The sequence below is a fragment of the Patiria miniata genome, unplaced genomic scaffold, assembly GCF_015706575.1.
Source record: "Patiria miniata isolate m_02_andy unplaced genomic scaffold, ASM1570657v1 HiC_scaffold_29, whole genome shotgun sequence".
NCBI lineage: Eukaryota > Metazoa > Echinodermata > Asteroidea > Valvatida > Asterinidae > Patiria > Patiria miniata.
The window spans coordinates 10130675-10151287 of record NW_024037068.1 but is presented as its reverse complement, the minus strand read 5'-3'; the positions used below and the strand labels follow the sequence as shown (position 1 = coordinate 10151287).

The following is a 20613-nucleotide window of genomic DNA, read 5'->3' as shown; positions in this document are numbered from 1 at the left end:
ACCAAAAGAAAAAAAGCGAAAAAAACAACAACAAAATACTCCAACCCCCCCCCCCCCTCAAATTTGAAACGAAAACAACAAAGCTGAAAAAAAAGGATGGAGTGTGAAATAGTCTGTATTCACGCTCAACAATCTAAAGCCAAATTTGAAAAATAGGCTTAAGTCATAGAAAGTTGATTAATTCCCCTCCCCCTCCAATGCACAGTGTACCAACAATGTTGGCATGGTAATCAAATATCACACGATAAACAAATATCACACCTCCAAAAAAACCCAACAAATCATTGCATGAAACTACCGTAAAGTTTGCTCAATATCAGTATTGATCAATCAATAAAACAAAAATGTGAATGAAATGACAAGGACAGCAAGAAAAACCAGGACAAGTATCAGAGACACAAATATGGACTACAGATTAGACTAATTTTTAATGAATTGTCATGACAATATGGATACATACGTACAGACAAGGAAAAACACAGTGACATCAACGTGTACTGTCTAAATAAACCTGGCTAGTATTGGCTGATGAAATTCTTGCTAGATATATCCTGTTTCCGACTGTCAAACTGATTACATGTATGTACCATTAAACAGGCAGATATACATGTACCATGGATGCCAATGGATAGGCGGTCATCATGGAAAGGTGGCCGGCAGGGATTGGTAGCCAACATGAACAGAAGGCCACGGATAGACAGCCAGCATGAAATGGTGGCCTGTATGGATAGGTAGCCAACATGAACAGAAGGCCACTATGGATAGGCAGCCATGACATAATGGTGGCCAGTATGGATTGGTAGCCAACATGAACAAAAGCCACTATGGATTGGCAACCACCATTTAATGGTGGCTAGTAGGGATAGGAAGCCAACATGAACAGAAGGCCACAATGGATAGGTAGCCAGCATGGAATGGTGGCCAGTAGGGATAGGTAGCCAACATGGACAGAATGCCACTAAATGTAGGCAGCCAGAAGGGAATGGCAGGAAGTTGAGATGCCAGCTTTCATGAACAGATGGCTACCTGGAACAGGCAGCCATCACATAAAGATGGTAGCCACAATACCAGGTACATGTATCTAGGCATGTGGCAACTACAAATTTACATTTTTGGGGGGCCTGGATTCCTCAAGTGCAAAGCAAAATTTGAGTGAGCAAACAGTTTGAGTCATTTTAGCCTTACAAACTAAGCTTTCTTAACAATTGCCAACAGAAACAGGCATTTGCATTTACCAGTAGCCAGTGCTGGCTGTTTGAGGGGCCATCTTAAAACCGTGCTTATGAGCAACAACTGTTTAGGCCTTTTGCCAATACTGTCTCACCCACCCGTGTTGAAATCAATATGTATCAAGCAGAATTGGGATCCTCATGGTAGTAAGGACTACCATTCACACTAGGTCTGTGTGTACACCCGGGTTTTGTATACGGGTCAGCAATGGATTTGGGATTGTCTACCTGGGTAGAGTCTCTCAACCTGGGCTTGATTTTAGCCAAAGGACTGATGTAGAAGCCATGTTGGATTCTTGCAAATGTGAAAGGGGTTCAAACACTGAGATTATGGAAAGTGTAAAAAGTATTTGAGGTTATTTCCTACTTCATGAATTAAGAAGCAGAATCAGCTGGGGGGGGGGGGATAAAAACATTGGCCAAACATTGCCAGGTACTTTTAGACAGACACTCAATATCACAGTATTACATACAACTACATCATTAACATTACAGACTACGATGACATCGCAACAAGTAAGCGTAAAGAGTACAAACAAACAACATCCACAGAGAAACTTCCCATGTAAAACCAACATTAACAAAATACAACATGATTGAAGATGATTGACAAGATTAACAGATACAATATTTCCCCAAATACACAAATGGACTTTTTCAAACTAAGGCTCATCCAATTCCAACCAAAATACCGTGACAATATCAGAAACCAATAATTTGGAAACTATATAAGTTGTCAAAACCAACTCTCGGTTAAAACCAACTTGCCTCTTTGCTTTTTGCTTTGTTTTTTTTTTAACACAAATCGTAAATCTGTCAGTTCTTGGTATACTTTTGGGTGCTCTCTCAATCTCACCCAGAAAATTTTGTTTAAGAACATAAAAATGAGGGGGGAAACCACAAACATGAAATGCTTCAAAAATGGCACATGGACTGACAAGAAAAGAGTGGTATCCACATACACGAATATAATAGAGAACGCATTTTACTCATTGAAATGCACAGGAATACAGCTCTTTTTCTCTCTTCTTTTTTTTCTCGGTTTTTATATACATCTTTAGTGCACCTCATGATTGCACGGTTTGTTGTAAAACGTTATCAAACAACGACAGTACATGAATGCTGACAGTAATGCTATGGCTGGTGTATCGCACACAAGTACAACTACAGGACACCGGGTACTTGGATAAAAAGAAACCACCCCTACATTTATAGAAAGGAAAACAAAATACTTTTGATAGTGAATTATCATCCCATCAACGCAGTTCCAAGACGGGAAATCTTCCACTGAAACAGGGCATCTTTTCTTCTCCACAATAAGGAATTCGGTTAAATACCTTGTATTAGTTTTGATGATTGATAAACTACATTTTCCCCCTTATGAATGAAGGATAGTAATGCTATTTGCAACTTTTGACTAGCAAGTACTTAAGAACACAGCCGACTGACCTATGATTAAGCTATTTCTAAAAGGAAATGGCTATCAAGTTTTAAAGAAAGCGATCCAGATATTCTCGAAAAAAAAAAAAAACCAATCTCGAAAAACAACCTCACATTCCAACTTGTCTATCTCAACAACTCCCTGCCAGGAAAAACAAAATAAAAATTAAAACCCTGTATGATGAAAAACTTTTTGATTAATCATTTCAGTAATTATTTAAAATGACTAAAATTTACCTCTAGGGGAACAAAAACATGATGGCACACTTTCTTGGCCAAAAAAATATGCTTAAGCTTACTTGGTAACAATATAAATGCAAAGTAAGTGATCTTGATCATTAATTTAAAAAACTTAATAACTTAGCTAAAGAATTTAACATATTAAGGATGTACACAACAGTAAGTGACATTAGATTTATACATGAAACAACTACAGCAATTAAATAATGGCAGTACAAGCAAGGAACACAACTACTTTGTATCTCATTCATCACAAATATTAAAGGTGACCACTGATTCCTTTTCCTAACAGATATAGCAATTACTAATCTTGAAACAAAAGATGGGAACAAACTGTTAATGTGAGTGTTACATGTACACAACTACAGGAACTAACTAACATTTACTTTAACAACAAACAACAATTTTGAACACTTTTGTTAACAATCAATGCAGATACATATTCTGGTAAACAAGACCGTTAAACGTCAGACCAAGAAACTAACACTAACTATAAGAGAAAGCGAGAACGAACAAACAAACTTTTCTTTTGTTAAATAAAACGATTAAAATAATTGCTGAAAATAGTCAAAGAATGAACATGCTTCCTTACGTTGAACAACAACCATCATTGAATACATTGAGTTTAATATACACAAGATCATTACTTAAACAACCAAAAACTCTCAAAAAATTACGCAATCTTCTAAAAGATTGATCGAAACGGATGACTTCTCCCAAGAAATATCGCCAACAAAAAATAATAAACATTCTTGAGATTGGATGGGGATAAAGCTAAATATGAAACGACTAACATGCACAAAAACATTCCGTCAAATTACATGTCAATATCAAACATTACTCCTAAATATCAACTCTCACTTAATTCAGTCTTTTTCCTACAACTATTGATTTTCTTCACAGAAAAAAGAATGGGACATTTTTCTTTTACTATTTTTTTTCATAGCAGCCATCGAACAATCTTAATTTTGAAATCATATTTTTAAGTAGTATACAATACAGTCCTGTATGTACACACTTATTTGTTTGTTAATTAAATATTGCAGTACACGACAATGCACCCAACTGCAAGTTCAACACTTATATATGAAGGGTCACAGAAAAAAAAAAAACATTGAAAAATACTACCAATAAGTGAAACTAAAAAAAAAAAGTTCTAACGGTACACGTCAAGCCAAAGTTGGCTTTTGAAAAAATGGAACTTGTGTGATTAAAAAAAAACTTCAGTAAATAAAAAAAAGAGCTTTTTAGTTCCACATCTTTTTCCGGAAATAAAAATCAAACCCATCATTATCGTCGACATTCTCCGCCATCGCCTTCAATCCCTGACGACTTTCAAAATATATACCTGAAAAGGTGCATCAAAACACTTCACGTACATTTTTACATTAGTTTGTTACATATTCTTAACTATAATCTTTGCGAAAAAGTGACACCAATTTTTTATTTTAACTTTGGACGAGATCCCACAGAGTAAAAACATGGGGGTCATTTCCAAAATTCCTCAACAACAAATTTTCAAAAGGATTTTAGCTCCAGCTTAAATCATTAGATTATAATTTTTTGTTTTAAATTGTATAAATTGCAAAAACAACTGCCAGTTGTATCCTACAGCGAGATAATCGAAATGGCAATTACGAGCAGATTAGGCACGTAAACCTAGTGGCTACCAGTTGAATAGCTGCGTTTGGCTGAAACATTCTTATAAATGAATCTACTAAAGAAACTCCTAGTTTACAGTTCTGATCTACCAAACAAGAAAACTCTTGACAAACTTCTCAAACACAGCAGTTTTGAATATCAAACATGACAAACAGAAAACCTTACCATTTTTTGGAACAAAATCCCCAAAACACACTATTGCAAATTGAACTTAAATATTTTTTTTTTACAAATTGAAACTGATCTCATTTGTTTTCTTTTTTCTTTTGAATAAAATGAAAGGTCTCAAACTAGCAGCAGTGATATCGCAACAGCACAACGATCAAATCTACAGAATTATGTACATTACCATGCCAACACAATTCAGCAGTCAATGCCTAAATCTAACTTTTGTGTTTTTTTACAACTTGTGATCATTCTCGTTTATTTACAAATTTCTGATCAGAAATGCAAAACAAAAATGGGGAGACAAACAGGTAGCCCTAAATGATAGATATGTTCTTGCCCGGCACATTTACAATTTACAAGAAGTATTTGCATGAATTTTTTTTGACAATCACAACATAGATCAGAAGTGAGTATTAGTTACGGGTCTGACATATTAAGCCAATGAAGAGGCTGCTATTATTGAGTTCAAGCATTCATGACATAATTTATTTTCCGATGAAAAGTTCATATGTAATCTTCATCTTGTGAGAGAACATTTATTTGTTTCTACAAAAATTCTTTCTTTCTTAAGAAACAGTATGTTGCATGATTTGACATTATTTTCTTACAAAGTTCATAATTTTCCTATTTTTGTGAAGATGGTGTCACACTGGCTATGCCCATTTCACATTACATGAATGCTGGAAAGGTCTACTTTGAAATCTTGAAGACTGAGAGCAAATCTTAAAAACAAAACCCAAATTGTTATGAAGTTATAATCCAATCTTGAAGGAACATTTTTTCTCATTTTGATGTTTAAAGACCGGTTGATTACTTCATGCAAAAGCAAATGCGAATAGCAGATTCCTGACATCATGGCAATTACCTGTGCTGCGAATTTACAAAACTTGAGCTCATGTCAACTCTGGCGAATTTCGCTGCAAATGTGTCATGAAGTCGAACTGGATTCACATTCGCATCCTTGTGAAGTACGAACCCGCCTTGTGTATGAGATAAGTTGGGGGTATATACATACATGTATTTCAATAAATGTTGCATGTTATTTTGAAAGTTCTCTAATGTCCGTCATGAACAGTGAGGATTTAGTTCTTGCACTTTGATTGTAGAAGGTGGTTTCAAACCTTTAACTTTCAAACCAACTGTGAGTTTTTGGACGAGACACTTTCCGCCACAGTTAAGTAACAAACAATCAAGACAATGAGAACTTTGAAAAAACACATTTAAAACGGACCTTTACCTAATGATACATGTACATCTAAAGCCGTGATTCGCTTTTTATATTTTAAGCTTTGTAATCTTCTAGACTATTACAAACAGTCCTATAAATTAAAGAGCAGCCATTTTGGTTTCCAGCTAAAATGGCGTTCTTGCCCAAAGTAGGCCGGTGCCTCTAAATCATAGTGACTTTTCAAAGTGTTATATATGCCAAGATGGCGGTTTTGTAAGAGAAAAAAATCCAACCAAGTTTTGTACACTTGTAGTTTGTTATACATATAGCGAGACATGACGTGAACAACATTGAAATCAAAAGCTATGCGTGATTTGGACGCAAATGCGGACGGTTTTTGACACGGTACGTGACGCCACACAACAACGCAGATGGTACGGTTACATCCGAAGGGCTACGAGCATTGACACGGTCAAGACGTGAACATGGTGACAGTTGGGACAGCAACGGACAGAATCAGAAGAAGTGATCTGATTGGGCAGGGGGAAAGAGAGCAAAGAACAGAGACGATATTTAGAGAGGAAAAAAAAAAAAAACCCACATGAACATGTAAATAAATATTGACACAATGCAAACACGGAACAAGTATGAGAAGCAGATGAATGTTATCAACTCAATCTCCTGTCCGCTAGTACATTCATTCTTTCTGAGGAAGTCATCAAAATATCTAAACCACAGCTTCACAAACTTACATGTACCGGTAGCTAAAACAAAAATGCAACCAGTGGTGGTCATACAACATATTGACTGACGGCAGCTGACCACTCATTGGTTTGCAGGAGATTTCATTCATCGTTGCATAATTCTCTTGAGATTAGTTGAAGCATGTTCCAAATTCACCGAAGCTTTTTAGGAAGCCCAATAAACTTGGGCAAAGAGCATCAGCATTGGAAAGTTCAAATGTCAATGCATTCCATCAACTCATCAAGAGTTCTTTCTATTGTCCGAACACAAATGTACACTTGGAAAACAAGTGTTTCCACACCTCTAAAAATCGCATGCCAACCTTGCGTTGAAGCAAGTCATAAAATCATGTCATCACTTTGGACAACTTACCTGAACTTACCTTAGAATGAAAGTCATCTTTTCAGAGTTTTTAGGGGACACTTTTGGCTGAAGGGTAGCATCTCACCAATTTCATGGCGCTGCTTAACGGTCAGCAGAACGCCTACGCTCAACCTAAGCGCATTTTGTGGTTAAACACGCTAATGCTTGCACATGCCTGGCGGTTTTACTGATTAATCAAGCAAATTCTATCTCTCAAGTTGGCATGCACTTTGCTGAGCTTACGTTCACTTTCTGTGAAATGCGCTAAGCAGGGTCATGAAATTAGGGCCAGTTCGCTTTTCATGTGACCAAAATGTTGTCTTGTGCTCACTGTCAAATTTTCACTGTAGACATTTTGTTAGTTTCTGTGAATCAGGTACACTGAAAAGACTACAACATAAAGACTGACATCCCGAACACAGTCCGGTGTTCGAATGTTAAAGATTGAATCACTTAAGATCTGAAACGAAAGAGCAACGGATGACGCAAGAAAGTTCCGGGTACTTACCTATTATATTGCAATTTGTGTGGCAGCCTTTTCTTCGCTAATTAGTATGGTTTATCCTTGGGTCGTTTGAGCTGGACCTTAAGGCGTTTGGCGCCCACCTGGAAACCATTCATGGCTTGGATAGAGGCCTGCGCTGAGACAGGGTTGTCATAGCTCACAAAGCCTGGGATAAAAAAAGGACCAGAAAAAAACCCCAAACCAGAAATGATTGGTGAACAGAATAAATGATCTATCGTCCTGTGGCCTTACTGATGATGTAAACAGAACATGATGGGAGCTTGATGTGAAAATGTTTGTACTGGGTACTCTTTACAAATGAAATCATGGGCTCTGTGCACAATAATAATAATAATAATGAAAATTTATATAGCGCCGGTATCCGCCGCTTGCGGCGCTCATGGCGCTGCACTGCACAACAACCAGAAAACAATAAGAATAAAGAACCACCTGGCTGACTCGACCCTCCACCCGTCAAGATGCATCGTCACGCTAACAAGACGGCATCGTCAAGCAAACAGGTAGAACACCAAAGTCAACCAAATGCTTCCCTTTGCAGGTAGGATTTTAAACTGTTCTTGAATGTGCCAAGTGAATTTGAAAGTCTAACAGTTCCAGGTAGGGAATTTCAAAGTCTTGGTGCAGCAGTTTGAAAGCTTCTCTCCCCCCATCGATGATTAGCTATGTTTTCCTTAAGGAGTTTTTTGTTGTGAGGATCGTAAGCCCCGATGCCCCAGGGCATAGAGCTGGACAAGATCGCTTAAAGCACCCCTTCTATGGCAGAAAAGGAGAGTTGGGGGAGACCTAGACTGGTTCCCGGTACACGGTCCATCCACTGCGGACTTTGAATGTATCCAAAGTTATTGGCGGTGGGGATTAGTCTGGGAGACCATCGAAATAGAAATGCGAACGTATTCGCGCCGATGACGTCTGACGTTCACGCGAAGACGCCGTGGCTAACAGCTTTGGCACATTCACGAAGTCGTGCGCACTACCAGTTTTATTACAAGGCTTGCGTATTCATGTATGTGATATAGCATCCTACACCACAGGTACACGTGCATTAGCCTTGTGCCGTTTGTCTCATGGATGTTCATGATGCATGTGTCTGGAAAAAGTCAAGTCTCAATGCGGATAGGGAAAGTGGATTGTTCATTTCAATCGTGATACCACTACAGCTTATTCTACCAACTTTTTAGCCTTTCTGAATCGATTGAATTTTGTGCATTCTGAAACCTGATTTGCCAGGCTTGCCTTGTCTGGTTTAAATTTCTAAATAATTGAACTTCACTCAGTTAGTTGATTTTACATTTGGTAGACAGAAGTTAAATCACCTAAGGGCGAGTTTTGTGAATTTTATCAAGGGGGGGGGGGGGGGAGAGCAGCTCCAGACTATAGATTAAAGAGGGAAATGAACGGAACCAAGAAAAGGATTCTTTGACAAGAGAACTGTGCTCACCAAAACACTTGCTGAGGTTGGTGTTCTTATCAATGAACACCTTGGCACTGATGACGGAGCCAAACGGAGTGAACATCTGCAGCAGGTTGGCGTCTGTGAAATCTTGTGGGAGGTGGTAGATGAACAGGTTGGCGCCCTCCGGGCCTGCTCGCCAAACAGGTGGGAAACAAAGAAAATAAATGAATGGCTGCAAGAAGTTTCATGGATGCACCCTGTGATGTGACTGTCTCTTAACGAGACAGGTACCGTAGTTCTGAGTAAAACCAGACTTGTGACCTCAACATTTCTGTCAGTATGCTGTGCTGTTATGAGAGCATGCTAACTCTTATTATGTTCAGATAAACAAAACATTAACCGGATGGTTACTGAATATTGACCGAATCGTCGAGTTCACATCTCTGATTCTTCTCAGAACCAACTGTCTTGATTTATAGAGATAGTCACTTAACTACAATGTTTCTCCCTAGGTGTACTCTCCATCATGTAAAGCCTGAGATCTCATTCAAATGGACTGGTGTCAGTAGTCAGTACAGTACTAGTGATTCACAATACACAAAAGCTTCTGTTGGAGGCACGAATCCTGCTTTGCCAGAAAGCATTATGGAAAATTCAACATGTTTTTGTAGACATTGGCAAATAGTATTCATTTTGCACAAAGGCAATACAGAATCAACAGTTTCTAGGCTTTCTTTGTAATGTTCATTAGAATGGCAATTTGTTTTATTCACAAGTTTTCCGGATGTATATATGTGCAGCACCGTGGATAATTAATAAAGGAAATATGATTAACTGTTAGGATAATAAATGCAGAAAGACAAAAGGTGAAATGTGGCCACTTGGCAGCAACACAACAATAAGCAAACACAAACATAAGCAGAACCATTACAAAGGTGTTGGGGTCTTGAAAGGGTCCCTCACATAAACTTCTAACTAATCATTACCTTCTTTTTGTTTTGTGTTAAGTGCCTGCTGCTGGTAGTTGGCTCCAAGTCCATTTGAAAATTGTGCTAAATAAAAAAATAAAAACCCCACAAACTTAAAATAATATGTCACGACACGGACATTACCAAGCAAGATACAGTGCAGGTATTCAGAATGTTATTCTCTTTTTGTTCCCCCGGATGTTCTGTTTCCAATGTAGGCTAATCACATTTCATGACAAATTTGGTACAGATCAAAAAGTTGTTTACATGTATTTAGTAGGATCGCTTTTTAAAATTTGAGTTCTAACCGTTTTACCAATATTTCCTTAAGTTCCCAGTGTTTCAACTGTCAAATGTTTCTCTTCACTGCTTAAAAGCTTCTGACTAGAAAATTGAAAATAAAATTAGTGATGATGACGATGCTTTGCTTTTTACAATTTCAGGTAAATGCACGGAGATGTACATGTAGAGTGTGGCATTGCAGGAATCAGCGATTCAAATTTTGCTTTGTCAGCATATACATTTTTTTTAGCCATGTTTGCACAAATGGATACCCAAGTTAATGACACGCACAAAACTGGGTTTGATTAGCAAAACATCATGCACAACTTTAACAAGTTAACATTTTCATATTTTGAAAGGGAGTAACAACAACTTAATATAAAACCCACTTTGGCAGGTGATGAAGTTCTGGCACAACCTCACATAACATTAGAAGGGTGTGCATGACACACTGCAAATGACATTCACAGCACATAGTATAGTGGGTAAGTAGACAAAAAAGGTAGTGGATGTGAGAGAAGTGATCAAAATCGGAGTCGAGTGCCACACTGCTTGTTGGTTCGAATACACAAGGACAGAACAGGCTATTCTTGAGATGGGCTACAAAACAGCTGGTCAACAAGACTAGCATAAGACAATTATAGCCTAAAGAATGGTCAAAGGGCACATGGCACATATGTATGCTCACACATGTATGCTTAGCATAAGCTTAGGGAAAAATGAAAGGGTGGAGAGATTTCAGCTGAATGGCATCACTTTGAGGAATCCCACTTCTGCAACCAAATCCCACTTCTGACACCGAATTTTAGCCAGAGCTTTCCCAATGTGTTTTGTGTTTGTTTGGTCTTTACTCGGAAGTTCTGTACCGAGGGGGACCTTTACCTGCATACTGCTGGATTCCTGAGTAGGCCTGTGTCAGGGCATTTAAGTCCAGTCCAGACGTGCTAGAATTGCCAGCTCCCAGGCCGCCTCCGAAACTGGACCCGGAGCCAAGCCCGTTCATCCCACTCATTCCACTTCCCATGCCCGAACCTTCAGGGTCAAAGGGTAAAGTACTAATGCAATTATGCTGCATTTGGATCCCTGTCTTATGATTATGGGGCAACAAAAATAAAACATTGGCCCTTTGTAGTAATCCACCATTTGTTCCCCTCAATTGATTATCTCCAAGTTTACAAGGAAATTCCAAGATTTTTTGCTTGAGCCTACACTGTGTGCAACGCAAACGAGGCGAAGCACCAGGGAAGTGTAGGATCGGTAGAGTTTCTGAACACCAGCAAAAACCCCAAAATGTGTAGTTTGCTTGAAATGTAGAGAAACAAATACTCTAGATCTCTTCCCACAAAAAGGGGGGATAAATGTAACCCCCAAATAACAAGGTATCCATTGCAATGGTTCTTGGTGTGAAATAGTTCTTGCTGTGAAAGGATCTCGTAGGAAATGTCCAACAAATGATTCAAAATGGCCGTATTATTGCCTTCCTCATTTCAATTCATGAATGTGTTTTTGGAGTGGTTGAGGGGAGAAGTTTTGCAAAAATGGTGATGTCAAGTTTGAAGATAGAGCATGCTAGGTTTGGGCAACAGCCTTGCTGTGAAGTATGGGGGGGAAACACAACAAGGTAAGCCTTTCACACAAAGTGCTTCGCATAATGGACAGAACACACCTCATATGCAAAATATCGTTAGGTGTACAATGCCCATATCACACAATTCACACAGTGCAGTTATGTGGACATTATAATGAAATTTTCAATGTGAATGCCAAATTTACATTGAACACCTGCTAGTGAAACTGGCTTTCCTCTCAATAATTCACATAAGGTAGCTTACAGTTAGCTGTCTAGTAGACTCTGACACATGCATTCACTCATCAAAGATGACGCTCCACAAAAACACAGACATTTTCGTAACAGCAAAAAAACTGCAAACCATTTCAAACACCACTTCAAACTACCTACCCTGGGTGTCCCACATACTGCGTTCTGCCGCTTGGCCAGGGTATGCTCGTAACGGCTTACTGCCTGTTTTTGGATATCAAGTTTAAGGTACATTGTTTTCCCCTGAAATTTGTCTTCCAAGTGCTTTTAAGGTGTTCAATAGTTAGTGATCCATTCAATGAGGGTTAAATACTTGATTTTAATGCATAATATGGTACTCTAAGGGTGTGCATTTATGGGTAGTATGGGAACCCGGTACCCAACTGAAAAAAGAAAAAAAAACCAACAACAAAAACAACCACGGGTACCTGTTAACGAAACCCAACCCCAAAAATCAAATCTTGGAAGTTGCTGTTCAGATTGTTCATAAAGGTCCGCACAACAATACTGCCACATCGGTGCATCGATGCAGCAAGATACAAGTGTATACAGTGAGCTTTATAGCTTTACGGTGTAAACTGCAACTTCCGCGAGCGTCATAAACATGAAATATGTTTTGTTTTCCCATGTAGCCTGGTTTTCATTTCGAAATTCCCCACAAATGACATTTTTCATCTTCATTGTCTTATAAGTAATTTGTAAAGTTGGTTACAGATGCCCGATCCCATAATCTGAAACTGTTTTTTAACATCAACAGTCGGGGACTCGGGTACCTGGTTCCGATGCATAGCCCTATGGTACTCCACAATGATGTAAGCAGTATACATGTATAAACAAAACATTAAAAGGTACTTTGCACGAAACGCAATTATCGACTTCTCCAAAATCATTCACGGTACAAATAAAAAAGATTTGTGTTAAGCATGCATCACAGCTACCAAATAGGTAAAACGACAGTTACATCAGAACAGGCACTGCGTAGCCATTATACCTCCAATAGTTGTGTTGCATGGTTTGTGTGGGAAAGAGTGCATGACAATAGGAACAAAACGTCTGATGTCAATATAAAGTGAAAAAGGTAATCAGGTACTGGACCCAGACTTCACTGCATCCATAATGGCAGTGGTTGATAAGAGGGATCGGGTATGTGTTCTTTGGTTTGAGGGCAAAATGCAGGGAACAATAATGCGTGAGTGTACTCAAGGGCAAGAACTTGAAGTAGGAAATTAAACTACAGTGAGCGTTCATGAAGCTACTAGAAGGCGTGTGGTGCAAATGAAATCCAATATCCAAAAAATGTGAAGGCCATAATGGAAATTGTCGAATGGCGCATTTGTTTTACCCCAAAAATCTTTTGACTTGTGGTTAATACATGCATTTAATAATATTTCAAGTTTATGGAGTTTTTTTGTTTTCTGTCCAAGAAATTCGGATCTCAAAAAGGACAAAATAGGGCAGGAATATCTTGAGACATTATCGGTATATTGGAATGTAATTCTGACAATTTGCATCTTATTTTTCACCGAAGTTGGACATGCGACTTTAGACAGAGAAAGATTCACATTCTCATCACACAGGTCACACATATATGCAGTACCGGTACTCAATGCACAAGAACATACACACACCTAACAAATAAACCACGTTCACTGCTATCAACGCAATCTTACCCAGTGGGCAACAAGAACAGATGTATTGCATAGAGTGAGCACGGGAATAGTACGATGTATCTCATTGAAACCTCACACTGCAACTTGTGTTCTTTGTCCACTGGGTGCAAGATGGCGTCAATAACCATGAACCAGTCTATCACATATATACCTGTCATTCCGCCCAGTCCGAAGCCAGACCCAGATAGGCAGGACCCTGTGTTTCCCATCATAGCTCCTGTGAGAAGAGGGACCATTGTTTGTAAGAGACATGTATCATTGTAAATTTCAAAAGAAAGAAAAAAGGAAATACGGACAACTTTGCAATTACATGCGCTGTGTGCTTACTCAATATGTCGCTGACTAAGGAAATCTTTTTAAGCAGTTTTTAAAAATTTTCGGGACATAAAATTGTCCCAGGGCAAGAACTTCAGCTCAAGAACAGCAATGAGTCTGCAATACTTTTTCCAAATTACGGCACGGTAGGGCAAAACCTCACTACCAAATTTTTTACCACTCATATATCCGAGCGTTTTGGCAAAAATAAGACAGAACTGGGCAAAGGTCGAAATGAGATTTGCAGGTGTTACGATAGAGACTAAGATTCTCCTTACAATACTGTTTGTTGCACTTCAGTTGGACATTCTGTTGACAAGTTATGGCTGTTTAAAGTTCACAATTATCGACATGTCAAAAAACGTAAATACCAAAGATTACCAATACATGTGTCGATAACTCTGAAAATCAAAAAAAAAAAAAAAAAATCACCCCATTAATTTTTTTCCCTTCATTTTTCTCCACTATGGCATGTGCCAAGTTCCCTTTTTTTGCCAGAACGCCTCACATATGTGCAAAATCTCATCAAAAAGTCTCGACCAAGGGTCAGTTTTGTTAGGTGCTAACCATATGCTGGACTGGACTGCATGAACCGCACTGGTGTGCAAACTCACACGTGTGGTAATTACAAAGTTGTCTTGAGATAATTACAAAGTTGTCTTTGGAAACTGAGTCCAGCATAGTGTGTCAAACTGCAGTCACTTACTACTAGGGCTCCGATGGAGAATGGAAATCATGTGCCACATACAAAAAATAACAACTGTATGCTTGCAGAGATTGGAATAATTATCATTGCAAACTGTCAAGATTACTTGTAAATTATAGTTTAAATTTCAATCTTGCAATTTTATCCCACCGATGAGCCCTTACTCCTCAAAAATGGCGATTGAGCTTCATGTTTTGGGATTGATTCTTTTCTACAGAAATATCCTGTAGTATACAAATAATGAATGTTTGTGAGTGCAATGGTAAGAATAGTTTCACCAAGTGACAGATGGACTGTTCCAACGTACGAGGCGAAGCCGAGTGGAATGGAATTTCTATCTGTCAATTTATTCTTACATTCATTATTTGTTTTATACAACATCCGAATAAATCCTTGTCATCTGATTGGTCAGAACTGCCAAAAGTGTGACTGTGCAATGGAAGTTCCATTTACCGTGTGATGGAACTTCTGTTTCTGCCATGCGCCCACTGTGCACTGGGACGAATAATTCAATGACACATGATCAACGACCCACCAATCAGATGACAGGGATTTAGTCAGGCGTTGTATAAATATTTCTGATCAACCGTAGCACTGGACAGCTCCTGAATATCCACAGATAGTTGTTACGTCTATGAAAACGACACTGATTTAATGGGCTGGTGTGATCACACCGCAGTGACCATATGGTCCTGATCAACATCACGGCAATAGGTGCAGTGGGAGTGAAAAAGGTGCCAAAATCTTCGGATAGGTTTAATGGAAAACGGTGGGATACATGATTATATGAATCTAACCGACAACGATAGCTGCCAAGATAATTCTCTGAATGAGAATCGCGTGTGAAAATGAACACTCCGCCAAATTACCTCCCTACCTTTTTAAAATGTAATCTTGAGCGTAGACCATTCTGAGAATATCATTGCACACTACAACGGAGGCCCCTTTTAATGGCGAAAGTACTGTGCCAGCTATTGGTCAGATACTCCATTGCTTTGTACAATAGCTAGCACAATGCTTTCGCCATTGAAGGGGGCCTCCTTACATGTACAGTAACAGCGTGCTCGGAGTGGCCTATACATTATAATTGCTTCTAATATACATTTGTGAAAACAAATTTCCAGAATTTTATCTTGTCTGAACGCAAGTGAAGTAAAGATTATCAATACAGTTTATAGACACAGGTACATTGCACTGATGAAATTAAAATGTTGGCTTTGTTAATGAATTCATATTTCTCTTGAAAAGAAAAAGCATGAGATTTTGGTTGGCCTAGGATCACAAACAGTCAAACACCAGTTTTCCCACAAGTACAACATACATGTACACCATGACTTAACAAATTAAACGATGCAATTCAACAACATCCACCCACTTTGTACAAGATGCCAAGCATTTCGGACAAAGGGAACAAATTCCATGGAGCAATTTGTTAAGCACAAATCTCAATTTCCATAGCACAGGTATGTGTCAATGTGTGATACCTCAAGTGGACCAAACTACGGATATGATTGGATATGCAAGGTTCAAACTTTTTTATTTCGTAAGCGCCGGATTCTTTCAGTGATAGAGTGAAGCCATGTCTGAAACAGGCTTCCAGGGCTACGGCTATTGCCAGCTTGTTCCCATGACGTTGTAATGGGTGTAATGTAGACAACAGTCACAGCCTAAGACCTCTGCATTGGAAAATCACATTAAGTTTCATTTACTTCTGTGTAAAACATAATGCACAAACATTTAGAAGGTTTGTTGAAGTTTGCAAAGTTTGGCCAAACATATAAATGCCACGTCAGGGCGGGTTCACTGATGGTGCAAAAGCAAATGCGTAAGTGGAAATCTGACATGAAGCAACATGACAAACTTTTGCAAAATACAATGTGAATAAATGATGTGATTTTGCAAAATTGCATTTGTGTTTGCCTTCATGCTGAGTGTGCACCAACCTACATGTAGCTGGAAAGAATTGCAATTTTGTTTGGTTTAACTTTACAGAAAGCTCCATGGAATAGGTTTACTGAAAATCACTTCAGCCACACAACAGTCAACAGATGCACCAAACACAAAAGAGTGCTACATGGCAGCTTAAAGTCTGTGTATATTCAACTAATCTAATTGAAAAAAACCCAAAAAACTTTTATTTCATATGCTACACAAGGTTGTTAACATTGAGATTATTTTTACGGACTGCCACGACCTCCCCCCCCCCCCCCCCCAAAAAGTTACGATATCCTGTATAACACTATTTACTTCAAGGAAAGTATGTTAATCAAGAAATTTGCAAGCAAAACTGGAGCCCACAAAAATAGGAAAATGTTTATTAAAGAACTGACGTTGGTTTTGAGATTTGTTTTATCTGCCAGCTGTACGGTACATGTGACAGATTTTTGATTCAAATTTGAGCACTTCTGTAACATAAACAACAAAAGCAGTAAAGACTTGTCTACTGTACCTTATAAATAAGCCAATCAAATGACACACAAGAAAGCAGACAAAACACATTCACAATGTGCACTCCACAACTTGTTAGTTTTAGGACCATACATGGATTAATACGCTCAACAAAAAATCACAACAACATCACCTTCTGCCAACAGTGAAAAACATTTACTGTATAAACTCATCACAGTTTGTGTATCATAAGAGCACATGGGATTGGGAGTCATGTTTACCAGTGATGTGCTGGCACCAGTATGTCTCACAACCATAGAGCTATATTAAATTACTAGAGTGCTAACTCCTCATTCCCCCGCGGAGATACTTTAAAGCCGCCCTGAGTGCAGGCATTTTGAATTCATGTGCGTGTTTGTAGAACATAATGAAATTACATGGAATGAATTTTGAATAATGTACTCTACATGCAACGCGCAAGCACAACATAAGCGAACAACGTAAGCGCGTTTTCTACGAGTGTTATGACAGCAAATATCAGCAAATAACAATCCAGTTCGTTAGTGTGACATCATCTCAACTGAACTTTGCGTACTTCACACGGTGTAGCATAGCACGAATGGAACCGGAAGTTCACGCAACTTTAATGTTTAGCCAATGGGCGCTAGTAATAAATGGTGCGCGCGCGTGTATGACAAAGTCACTACCGATCCAGATTACCCTGTGCTCTCATGATGCATCACAGCAACTTTCTTGTCAGACAGAACGTGACAAAACTTCAATTTAATAAAAAAAAAATACAATACATGAACACGTGACAATCAAACAATGTTAAAATGAATGAACAAAAAAAATGAAGGTACACAGCGAACATGTTTCCACGGCAATTGAAAAAAAAGAAATACCATGACCAAACCTACGTTTCTGAGGTTCGTGAAGAAGAGCAGTACGAGCAGTGACAGCAGTATGGGAGGGGTACAACCCTAAAAAATGCAAATGAACGCAAATGACATGCAAATGAGTGCAAAATGACATGCAAATCGGCATGGTCTGGGCGTCACAGCATAATTAGGTAAAAGGGAGAGGAACTGAAAAAGAAATGAATGTTAAAATAAAAAAAATAAAAACATTTTAGAGCCTTTCATACTGAATACCAAAAGAAAGATTGAGATGACGCAAGAAATAAGGAATGAAGATCAGGGAAAAAGTTGATTCCCTGAAAGAAAAAAATTACATAAATAAAAACCTGAAAACTGGAAAGTGAACGGAAGATGATCTCCATACATTTACAGAACATTATCTTCTGTACATTGAATTTTATGATATTGGTACCAATTTGTTTAAAATTAAAAAAAATTAAAACCATGGCTTGTTATAAATGGGTCAAAATAAAGCACTGAAATATATTTCACAGAATCCAAAGGAAAAACAAAACAGACACCCAGGGCCAAAGCAAAGAGAAGTTACTTAACACTAGATGTGAGCCCAAAAGAGCCAACACTACCATGAAAATTGCAAGCACCAACCATCCAAATCAACACCATTATGCATGCAAATCATTCAGCAATATTCACACAAGTCATGCATAAAACATGAGGTCAAAGTTCAACGAATGACTGATTAGAATGGCAACCTTTAAGTGCTTGTAGGCCCAAAAGTCCAGACAGATTGCTAGAGTTTGCCGCGCTCGATCCACCGCCTGTAAAATGGGTTGGGTTTGGAGAAAAACGTTTTATCGGTATGGGCAGGAGTTTTGCAATAATGTGTTAACCAAACATTTTTTTTTAGATCTTACAGTAAATGGCAGTGTTCAAATAAATGGGGGAAAACTGCTGTAGTTTTTTTGTTCACATCACAAAATTTGGAGAGAATAAAATTATTTTCATCCATGAATAGTATTACTATTAGTTGAGACCAAATAATGAAATGTATTCCTTGTATGCAGATTTTTTTTAAACTGTTTTTTCTTTCAAAAAGAAGGTTCTGATGAAATTCCAGAACTACAGGATGCAGCTAGAAAATGCCAATTATATTGCACTGATGACATGATTTGATGCAGTTTTCCTGTAGTTGCCATGATGGAGAAATGCTCAAGCAATGTTGCAAATTTTGCCAGTCCTTTCTAAAAGTAATACTTGTATTTTTTTTTAAACAATTCACAATCAAAACTTGTAAATTGTTTTTTAAAAGAACCCTATTTCATTTTATTAAACATGACTTGATTGCTTAGGAACTTCCTTTGTTTCCATACCAGAAAGGCCTAAAAATGTACACTAAACATTATGTGGATAAGTACATGTACAAGAAATGACTATAAAGCAATACGGTATTAGAAAAATGAAATGAATGAGTACAGAGAACTAGTAGGAAAACAAGAAATGAGATTTAGAAGAAAAGTGCAAGAAAAAAAGAAGACAAATGAACTACATGTAATTAACATTATCTGGCATAGGTTTGATGTACATGTACAATTAATTGGTATGGTTAAAAATGAAGTGCAGGTGAGACAAGAGTGCAATGACTGTGCCCTGGCCTCTAAGAACTGTTAACATTTGCTTATGCACAAATATATAAATAAATAAATACATAAATAAATAAATAAATGGAAAGGTCCCTAGGATTTTAACTGTTCAAGGTTTTTTTTATGGGAGAGATTCAACAATTAAAGACATCACATAAGGGTTGGAAGGAAATACTACTGAGATCCAACTTAAAAAAAATAAAATGACCAGTTTGGTTTGGATCTATTCCCTAAAATTAATGAAACAAATTTTACAGACTTGCAAAAAAAAAAAAAAAACCAACAACACAATAAAACAATCCCAGAAAAACAAAATAATAAACTTGACAGAAGATGGGACACCTATTGTAGGACAATTAACTCAACTGATTCCAGAGGTTTTCTTACAATTCTGAAAAATTTGGGAAGAAAGAATCCTTTAAAAAAAAAATTAAAAGATTGACAGTGCCGGGCAAGAAACATAATGTGGGGGAGATTCACAAACAAATGTAGGAGAGAAGACTTCAGGACATTAAAGGGCTTAAACCGAAAGACAAAAAATTAAAGAGAGACACGGGCAGGAACAACTGAAACAAAAACAAACTACCCAGACATACAAAAAAAAATGTTAACCACAATAGACGAAACATGACCAAAAAGAGAGAAAGTATGACAGAGAGTGGACTGAACAACTAGACAGAGACAGAGACTGACAGACAAACTAACAGAGCAGCCTTAACGACATACATGTATCAAGGCTTTTACAAGAAATGAGAGAGTTGCTCAGCAGCAAAATAACTGCTTTGTAATCTGCTGAGTCAAATTTGACTAATGAACAGTCTTAATGCAGTGTGTATGCATGAGTACGTCTTATGATGTTTTCGATGGCAAATTACTTTTGCCACACGAAAACGCACAAGCTCTATGAATGTTTAAGGACAGATAGACCAACCACTCAACCAGACAATAAACACACACACAGACAATGATCTTTGTAAGCACCAGCAATCATGGACCCCTTATTGTCCCTAA

At 38.0% G+C, this 20613-nt stretch overlaps 1 protein-coding gene across 27 annotated transcripts in view; it reads right to left on the bottom strand.

Moving 5' to 3' along the window:
• The window catches only part of LOC119735706 (CUGBP Elav-like family member 2), a 108700-nt gene that overhangs the window by 4139 nt on the left and 83948 nt on the right, over nt 1-20613 (bottom strand). For 9 of the 27 annotated variants that reach the window (XM_038209561.1, XM_038209578.1, XM_038209571.1 and 6 more), the window contains 9 exons: nt 18715-18780; nt 18002-18064; nt 13824-13889; nt 12144-12206; nt 11066-11215; nt 9920-9985; nt 8979-9122; nt 7523-7685; nt 403-6437 (listed from right to left, as the gene is read on the bottom strand). In XM_038209561.1, coding sequence (XP_038065489.1) covers nt 7564-7685; nt 8979-9122; nt 9920-9985; nt 11066-11215; nt 12144-12206; nt 13824-13889; nt 18002-18064; nt 18715-18780 — 740 coding nt within the window. In that variant the 3' untranslated portion in view covers nt 403-6437; nt 7523-7563. Of the gene's footprint in view, nt 1-402; nt 6438-7522; nt 7686-8978; nt 9123-9919; nt 9986-11065; nt 11216-12143; nt 12207-13823; nt 13890-18001; nt 18065-18714; nt 18781-20613 lie in introns of those variants that run through there. The other 18 variants (XM_038209569.1, XM_038209580.1, XM_038209586.1 and 15 more) reach the window with 12 other exon arrangements.